Source organism: Limulus polyphemus, unplaced genomic scaffold (assembly GCF_000517525.1).
Source record: "Limulus polyphemus unplaced genomic scaffold, Limulus_polyphemus-2.1.2 Scaffold162, whole genome shotgun sequence".
NCBI classification, from domain to species: Eukaryota; Metazoa; Arthropoda; class Merostomata; order Xiphosura; family Limulidae; genus Limulus; species Limulus polyphemus.
The window spans coordinates 196,502-206,918 of record NW_013665772.1 but is presented as its reverse complement, the minus strand read 5'-3'; the positions used below and the strand labels follow the sequence as shown (position 1 = coordinate 206,918).

The 10,417-nt window shown below is 33.8% G+C and overlaps 1 protein-coding gene across 1 annotated transcript in view; it reads right to left on the bottom strand.

Annotated features, from left to right (window-relative positions):
• Positions 1–10,417, bottom strand: part of LOC106477031 (Down syndrome cell adhesion molecule homolog) — a 111,077-nt gene that overhangs the window by 47,821 nt on the left and 52,839 nt on the right. Inside the window, exon 11 of the mRNA XM_022381427.1 lies at positions 4,821–5,058. Coding sequence (XP_022237135.1) covers positions 4,821–5,058 — 238 coding nt within the window. The remainder of the gene's footprint in view (positions 1–4,820; positions 5,059–10,417) is intronic.

Genomic DNA, 10,417 nt, shown 5'->3' with positions numbered 1-10,417 from the left:
AAAAAAAAAGTTAAACTTATTCCATACAATTATGGAATTCTATATTAAATAAAAAACATTAAATAGAGATTGAAGATAATACACATTGTACGTTTTGCACGATAGGTTTCTCTTGTAAATTTCTATAGCTTTATACACTATACACGCACACATGGAAGCCCGTTTTATTATACATAGATGTAGAAGTTTATAACCCTAATGGCTAATAATTATAGATAGCAGTGGATTATAGCTAATTTAGCTCAATTACTTTTCCCTGCAAGTCCAGTAAAGTAATATTAAGTAGTAAATTTTAACGTAAGTTGTTTGAGGTGTAATTGAATTATTGTTAGGCACGCAAGCCTCTAACCTCGTGCACACGATTAAAACGGACTGGTGTAGTATATAGCATTGTATTGAATAATATTAAGTTTTAGTTATCGAAATTCACGAGCTCATAACTTAAACAAAAATCAATCTTGCTGTTGAAAGGAGCAGTTTGATGGGAGAGCTTATAAATAATGTAATAAAACTTCTTATGGGAATTTGAGAAGCTTATTAATAACTAACGATAAACCTTAGATTAAGAAAGAGAGTAGAAGTGAAATGAATTTTCATGATAATGATATATTTTAAACAACATAAGAAAAGTAATATTTAATATCATTACCAAATATAAACTATAAATAACCGGCTGTCTAAAAATATCCATGAAAATATAATATGAACTTAACAACTTCATTAGCGTAATTAAACCGAAACTGAATTCCTGTTATGAAAAAAAAAAGAGACTAAAATTACGTCTTCATAATAAAAGTATTTATATTGTTTACGTGTCCGTGAATTACTTAACTTTCAATTCTTAAACCTTTTTTCTGTTTGTTTTTTAACAAGAAAGAAAAATGCAATTGTTAGATAAATATATTAAAACCACGCGTTTGAAAATTAGTAATATAATAATACTAAAAAATGCATCAAATTAATTTGGTTGCTTTTGAAGCATAAAGCTACATGGTGGGCTATCTGTACTGTGCCCACCATGGTTACCGAAACTCGGTTGTTCACGTTATAAACTTTCAGATTTACCGCTGAGCTACTGGAGCGCATTTTCAGTAAAAAAGACCATAATAGCATCTCGGCTGCACACCCTATGCCTTTCGCTCAATACCAGAGCTCGTCAATTATTCGTTATTATGGCATATAATGATAATATATGGTATAAATCGTAAATGCTGATACAAACAGCGTCATGACCGATATTTTATGTGCTACATTCCCAGACAATCTAAAGATCCCTATTATGTAATAACGTCTGGCAGAAGAGTTGTCAAAAGTCCACAATAACAAGTACAATTAGTAGCAGTTCGTCTTAAGTAAGAGTAATACGAGTAACAGGGAAAGGCCACTTGGCAATGGCCTGTAGTGCATAACGTGTACGGTCAAGATGCTATTAAGCTTCTCGTTTTTATCACTAGAAAACTAGTATTATACAAAGAAATACTTGTAAAATGATATTGTCAGTGTTATTATGACGTAATATAAGCAACTGTTGTAACAATGCGGTGGCTTTGTGACACGTGAAAACTTTAAGCATAAGAAGGAACTCATTCGAAAGAGAACCAGTCAGTGAATTAACCGACTTTTTAAATTTGAAAAGTGAAATAGGAAAAAAAAAATAATAATGAGACGTCATACGTTAGCCAGAAAAACAAACAATCAGAGGTAGAATATATGAATCACACCATGGATATAGTTGACGTTTGTAGATATAAATACGGAATGTTTAAACAGATAACACCAATATTATCATATAATATGGAGTACAGTTGATGTTTAAACAGATAACACCAATATTATCATATAATATGGAGTACAGTTGATGTTTAAACAGATATCACCAATACTATCATAATATGGAGTATATCTGTTGTTTATAGACAGGTGTTTAAACAGATATCACTATAATTATCATAATATGGAATATATCTGTTGTTTATAGACAGGTGTTTAAACAGATATCACCAATACTATCATAATATGGAGTATATCTGTTGTTTATAGACAGGTGTTTAAACAGATATCACTATAATTATCATAATATGGAGTATATCTGTTGCTTATAGACAGGTGTTTAAACAGATATCACCAATACTATCATAATATGGAGTAAAATCTGTTGCTTATAGACAGGTGTTTAAACAGATATCACCAACACTATCATAATATGGAGTAAATCAGGAGAGGGTAGCCTTGTTTGTGGAAGTACAATAGATGTGTGAGATGGTGCTCTGGTGGACTGTTAGTTGTTTGTCTGTTTCTGTCTCAAGAAATTTCGTAGGATTTTTGATGAATAGGTTAATATTCTTCGGGTAGTGGCCATTTCCAACTGGAGTTTGGAGCTATATGTAGTATTCCTCTTTTGTTTTATTGCAGTGGCCATTTCCAACTGGAGTTTGGAGCTATATGTAGTATTCCTCTTTTGTTTTATTGCAGTGGCCATTTCCAACTGGAGTTTGGAGCTATATGTAGTATTCCTTTTTGTTTTATTACAGTGGCCATTTTCAACTGGAGTTTGGAGCTATATGTAGTATTCCTCTTTTGTTTATTACAGTGGCCATTTCCAAATGGAGTTTGGACTTAGATGTAGTATTCCTCTTTTGTTTGATTACAGTGGCATTTCTTAAAATTCGGGATTCGATTCTCGGCGACGAACAGAGAGCAGATAGCGCATTTTTGTAGCTTTGTGTTAAAAATATGAAGAAAAGTAAGAGCTTAAGAGAATTACTATTTAATAGAAATTCTCGGGAATTTCTTTAAAGTTTTTTTCTTCCTTTTTCAGTCAGAGAATTAAGAGGAATACATACAAATTTATATTTATTTATTACGTTCTTACGTACGTTTAATAAAACCGGAAGTATAAATTACTTTGAATATAAAAATAGCAATAAAACTGCCTATCATCAATAAAGCTAAAATCCTAATTGAATACAGTTTTAATCAATAAAAAAAACGGGCTCGCCAACTATGTACTTTGTGCTAAAACTGGCAGATAGATAGAAAGATGTAATTACTATCTGCCATCTGCCACAGTGACTGCAAAGAGGGGTGGCTGGGTGGGCCCAAGCTCCTGCTTTTCTGGTACTATACCCCAAAAGTGCCCTTTTCTTCAGTCGTGAAAATTCTCCATAGCTATTAAAAGACATGGCCGATTCCACACCTTGCTAGCTGCGAGTTATTACATTCTTAAAACGAATGGAACACAGGAATAAAATATAATAATAATTGTGATAAGCTATTTAGTGTTAACACGCAAGTATTCACTGTTTAGCTTTAGATTTTAAAAATGTTTATAAGTCTGATTGAATAGGAATAAAAAGAGGATCTGTTTTCTTCTCGTGGATTTTTTTAACCTATCTATACCAGAGGCAATCCACAGTCTCCATAGTCCCCTCTAACACCCTCCCCCCCGGAAACAAAGTCTTGCTTTACGATGCTTGAAAATTGTCCTTTAAATGTCATCTGCCTGTTACTAGTCTGCTACCACAGTTTGAACAAGTTCCATCATTAATAGGCATTCCATTTTGTCAGTTCGTGTATGACCATTCAGACAGAATTATGCAAGTCAGATATGTAGGCCTGATTTAAAAACAATAAATGACAGCTCATGAAAAATAGCTACAGTAAAATGATAGTAGACATAGAGTTGAGTGAAATTCTTTCATTAAGTTTTCTTTAGGGAATGCCCCCAGTGGCACAGCGATATGTCTGCGGATTTACAACGCTAGAAACCGGGTTTCGATACCCGTGGTGGCCAGAGCACAGATAGCCCATTGTGTAGCTTTGTGCTTAATTTCAAACAAACAAATAAACCTTCAGGGAATTACATTAATCTGAAAATGATATAACTTTTTTTAATATGTAATAGTATGACATACAAGGTGTTTAAAATCCAGTAAAACTTAATTTGGAAAAAAAAAGGCTGGCATATACACAATGAGCTACACAATGGCATATACAACATAGCTACACAATGAGCTATCTGTGATCTGCCCACCACGGGTATCGAAACCCGGTTTCTAGCGTTGTAAGTCCGCAGACATACATACCACTGTGCCACTGAGAGGGCGCTGGCATATATTCCAAAGTGTAGCACCATGGCAAGGAAATCATGTCAATTTCTGAGTATTAAAATACTAGAAACTATAAAACTACTCCTAAATGTAGTTGAGTACTAAAATACTAGAAATTATAGAGCTACTCCTAGTCGTTAGTACATTACATAGAGATCATATCATCATTGAGGTTTTTGGTAAATCAATGAACAACTCCCAAGAAGTTTAGAAGTCTCTTTTCTATTGAAGATTTGAGACTTTGTCCAATGAATGAGGAACTTGGTAGAATAATGATTTATAATGACTTGACGCCCATGCTGCTTAGCAACACCTTCCTTGAATAATTTCTTCTTTTTACCCACTTACCATTTATATAACAAACATAGCAACTCGTTCTCTGTAGAAAAATATTCGTATCAACCACCCCTGCCTGCCTTAACAAACGTAGCAACTCGTTCTCCGTAGAAAAATATTCGTATCAACCACTCCTGTCTGCCTTAACAAACATAGCAACTCGTTCTCTGTAGAAAAATATTCGTATCAACCACTCCTGTCTGCCTTAACAAACATAGCAACTCGTTCTCCGTAGAAAAATATTCGTATCAACCACTCCTGTCTGCCTTAACAAACATAGCAACTCGTTCTCCGTAGAAAAATATTCGTATCAACCACCTCTGCCTGCCTTAACAAACGTTTTATTACTGAGACTAACTTTTTTCATGACCTTACCAAACTGGGGGGTTCTCACATAAACTTCGTCTGAAGAAGGACCGGGACCCTTGTTGTTGAAAGCCTGGACAACGATGACATAATCGGTGTTTCGCTCTAGGCCCGAGATCTCTTGTTCTGCCAAGTCTTCATCCCTGAGCACCACGGTTCGGTAGGTGAACGGCTGTGACGACCCTCGTGGTTTGATCCCAACGTAATAACCTTTTACAAAATCTCCTGTACCGGGTTCTCTCAACATCTAAGTATAAAAAACAAACAAACTTAAAATATAATTCTATTTCTAAAACTATTTTGAAGTTGTTTTTTTTCTCTCTCTTCGTATCTGTTTAATTAAGATCGTACGTATTCTTTGAAGATTACTCATATCTATGGTATTTAAAGTTAATCGGTTCCAGAGACGAAGATATATTTCAAACATTGTCAAGGTTAATATTACAGGTGAAAAAAAAGAAAAAAGGCAGAAACATAACCGCAACACGAAATATTTAAGAGGAAGTGTATATGATACGGAAAATTTGAATTAAAATAGACAAGTTCAAGGTTCATTTCCCCCATTTGCTCTCAAAATCTGTATATTTGATGTAGCGATATTCTATGTGGTTTATATTATTTATTGTTGTGAGATTGACATCGACACTGTGAAACCCAAACAGAGATACAAAGTCTGTTGCTGACACCCTTGTTGCCAGAGTCTTTCAGCTATTTTTCACGAAACAGTCGTCAAATTAATGTTCGCAGGTAGACAGACGCACACTGTTTTGAGAGTAAAAAGTTTCCTATTAACTTGAAAACCTGAATAAAAATCATTTCTCTCTTGTATTTGCACTAAATAAATGGCTTTTTTTTTCGAAAGACACAACGTGGTTATAGCACGAGTGAAAACTATAGAAATAAATAGATAAAAATTAGGTTAATAAAGAAAAATGGCAAAAGTTTTCTTGTTAGACAGCAAACTACAGACCAATATACACTATATGTCATTTCATCCTGAATGGCACCTTACGTGACATGGGCTAAACGGCCAATTCAGAGATCCCTGGTCATTTCTAATTTAGATCTTCTAACCAAAGGGAAGTCAACCAAGCAACAGCACCCTCTGCTTTTCGGTTACCCTTATTCGAAGAGTGAACTTAACTGTTACTCTTATAATATTCTCAAGTTGAAAGTGTAGATAAATTGCGGTTCAAATCTTGAACCACACTAGGAGCTAATTACTAGACTACACTTGTCAAGGGGGGGAAAAAAACTAAATACATTCTATATGATACTACATGGTGGTGGGAGTTAAGTCCAGGATTAAAACTAAACATATTCTATGTGATACCACATGGTGGTGTGAGTTAAATCCAGGATTAAAGCTAAACATGTTCTATGTGATACCACATGGGGTGTGAGTTAAATCCAGGATTAAAACTAAACATATTCTATGTGATACCACATGGTGTGTGAGTTAAATCCAGGATTAAAACTAAACATATTCTATGTGATACGACATGGTGGTGTGAGTTAAATCCAGGATTAAAGCTAAACATGTTCTATGTGATACGACATGGTGGCGTAAGTCAAATCCAGGATTAAGAAATAAACATATTCTATGTGATACCACAAATCCAGACAAAAAACAAAACCAAGCTAAACACATGATGGTGTGAGACAAATCCAGACAACAAAAACTAAATGTATCGCTACATTCTTTTAAGATTCTTCATTTGTCAGTACTGTACGTTTGTGTGTTGAAACTTTAAAGGTGTTGTCGATGTGCTAATTGTTGTTTATTCAACAAATTCATGAGTTGGATTAATAAAAGTACAAGATGATAATAAATTTAGTTATTTAGTGAATCTTTATTGTATTCATATATATCTTTTAAACATAATTATTGAATGTTTGAATAACATTTTGCTGTTTCGGCTCTTTAAGTAGTTGGACGTTTGAAAATAATCATCTTAAGGTAGTATATACCCTTTAATACCCCAAAACATATTTATGGTATAAGTTTCACAATTTGCAGGATGTGGTATACCTTTTTTCAACTAAACAACTGTTGATGTTATATATTTCACTATAGGCATAAATATGCATTGTTAGTGTATCTATAGTGTGTACTAAGGTAAAGTTGATAAGAAGTTTGTTTTTTTATTTATTGACCATTAACGAGTCTCTGTAGCATAAATCCTACTTAGAGCATATTCATTGGTGCCATAATTTGATCCTGAATTAATTTGTTCAGAGTTTTCCGGAGTTCAGACTAATTCTTCACATCCCATAAAAGTCCGAACCCATTTTCAGGAGCATCCAGTCATGTTTGTAGAAGTTATGAGAAACATAAGACGTTTCTGTTGTATTTCTTTATTTCTTTTATAATATGCAAATTAGCCATAAAGGTAATGTTACACAACATATGCCAGAATATATCTTTGTACTTATTTCAACATATTTTCATACAAAAAGCAGAGTATGAAGATGCTGTTGTTCTTTTGACAAAAAGGCCCGAACCTGGATAACACTGTATAAAGGGTATATATTACCTTCAGTACACAAAATATAGCGGTCGTTTAGTTGTTGTTTGGGTAAATTTAAGTACAGTACGCAGTCTCCAGTATAGCTTTAGTCGAATGACGTTTTGAATTGGTCGTGTAAATGTTTCCGGATAATATTTATTTCATACGTGTACTGAGAGGAACGTCTTCCTGTCGATAAGGCAGAACATGTGGTCGTGAAAATTTCTCTACTGAAAGCGATGTGAACTTTAGTGTTAGAGCCTTTCTTCGAATTGACTTATTAGTGCAAATGTAAGACAAAAGTTACATCAATATAGCGTCTTCAACTTATTGTGCTAACTGTACCCGTTTGTCATTCAATAAAAAATATTCTAAAAACAACAACAACAACAACAACACCTGATTATAAACAGTATTGAATTACGAAACTGATGAAACAAAATGAATCTGAAAATTGAAAACCCGTCTGGTTCAATATGTGATCAGGCTGGAAATGCCTCTTTTTTTATTTTAGTTAATGAGAAACTTTCTTTTACTTGATGTGAGTAAAGTTTCTGTAACAATTATCAATAACTTCCGATAAAAAGTAAGCCAATAGCGCAGATCAAAACTTAAAACAAGATAGTAGCTTGGTAAATACTGTAGCTTATTTAGTGTAGAAATCAAACTAGAGGTACGTAATGCCGTAAAACAAATCACGAGAAACACAACAACAACAATAATAGTAACATATAACGATTAAAATCTACTGATTTATCAGCTAAGCATCTCCCTGTTATCGATTTATTGAACCGTAATTGCCAATTATACTGTACAAGGTTCGATCGGTCAGTGTAAGAGGTTTAGTTTAGTTCTTAATCAATATAATAACTTAATAATATAGAATAATTTTTAAATATAAATAAAATAAAAAGAATTGTATGATCTTTGGGTTTTCCTGTAGTCCCCACAAATAACTCACTGAATAATAAGTAACAAAAATGATATGAATTTAATTTACTAAATTGTTCAGCGGATGAACAAAATTGTTTAACGTATATGTATGATTTTTCGTCTTACTGCCAAAATTGTTTAACGTATATGTATGATTTTTCGTCTTGCTGCCAAAATTGAGAATTTCGAAATATGTAATCGAATTTTTCATCTTGGTGATCGAGAAAGGTAAGTATGTATTTAATTTGTTTGTTTGTTGTGAATTTCGCGCAAAGCTACACGAGGGCTATCTGCGCTCATTTAGCAGTAAAAGACTAGGCGGAAGTCATCACCACCCACCGCCAACTCTTGGGCTACTCTTTTTACCAACGAATAATGGGATTAATCGTCACGTTATAACGCTCCCACAGCTGAAAGAGCGTGCATGTTTGATGGGACGGGGATACGAACCCGCGCCCTAACTACCTGGCCATGCCAGGCCCATGTAGTTAATAGGTTTTAAAGTAATTGTCTCATATCTCCGAGCACTGATTAAACAAGGAAACTGTTATGATCACTACGTAAATCTTACCTAAACGTGACAATCCAACTACGACATTGCTTACCATAATAAATAATACCACGATCCAATGCTTAAGAAGAACAACCGAAACCTCGACTTCATGTTATTCTTCAGTTTGATCTTATTAATTGGTTTGTTTGTTGTCAGAATTTAACGTGGGTTAAACACATAGATAACATAAAAGCACAAGTTTGGCAACGTATGAACTATGTAAGGTGTCTAACAGGCAAAACTCATGAAACATCCGCCGACAATATACTCGAAATATACAAAGTATACATCCGCCCAGTCATAGAATACGCATGCCAAGCTTGGATTGATACAAAACACATACATGTAAGAAAGCTACAAACAATCCAGAATACAATACTTACGGCAGCCTACCGAGTACCAAGATCCACATCGTCAGCCTTCCTACATAAACATGCAAACATACAAACACTATCTGATAGACTCAAAAGTAGTTCTCTAAATTACTTCTCAAAAAATTGGAATAAAACTGACTTATTTTTGTGAATTAGACCGTTTGTGCATACATGATGAAATTAGCCTCAAGCACCTCTCACCAATTACTCTATATGTTAGAAATAAAATATAAATTAAGGCCACCCTAAGCTATGACTATAACATCCTTAGTTTAGGTAACTCAGAGAGCATTGAAAAGGGTATTTTATGTACAACGCTCTTACAGTAATCAAACTAATGGAAAAATATGTGAAACGCAACTGGAACTGTTCGTGATGAATGTGTGACTTTTACGCGATAACGAACAAAGTGAACGTGTTCCTCGTACATAATATTTTCTTGATTATTATGCATGAACATGACCTCGAAAGGGATCAAAGTAAATGCAATAGCATAACCTCTGATCCTCATATTATAATTAAAAGAATATTCAGCTGTAAATTAAGAAATGCAAGGGGAAGAAGTGGTCCAGGCGAACCTGACCCTCCCAGGTCTGCAAAGATCTAAATCCCGATGTAGACTGATGAACAAACAGTTCAAATTTAGGGACGGTTAGATAAGCCTTGTAGAGCTCATGCGTAAAATTCGACAAACGAACTAGTAAGCATACTATAGATATAACCTAGAAGGATGTTTATACAGTAAATGTAAAATCTGGCAGGATGTTGATTTTTGGCTATAATTCTCAGTTTCGTAAAACATAAAACTGATAAAACAAATATATTCATCTTACCGAGTCACGGATGTGGCCATTTCCACATTTGTTATTATATTCTATGATACCATTAAGAAAGAAGATAAACTAATATCTGAAAGAGTTTCAGAAATAATATATGAATAATGGCCACTAAAAAAGGAAACTATGAATTGTCTATGTTTAGTTTTCTAGATTGTAATTGAATAGTGGCCACTAAAAAAGGGAACTATGAATTGTCTATGTTTAGTTTTCTAGATTGTAATTGAATAGTGGCCACTAAAAAAGGGAACTATGAATTGTCTATGTTTAGTTTTCTAGATTGTAATTGAATAGTGGCCACTAAAAAAGGAAACTATGAATTGTCTTTGTTTAGTTTTCTAGATTGTAATTGAATAGTGGCCACTAAAAAAGGAAACTATGAATTGTCTTTGTTTAGTTT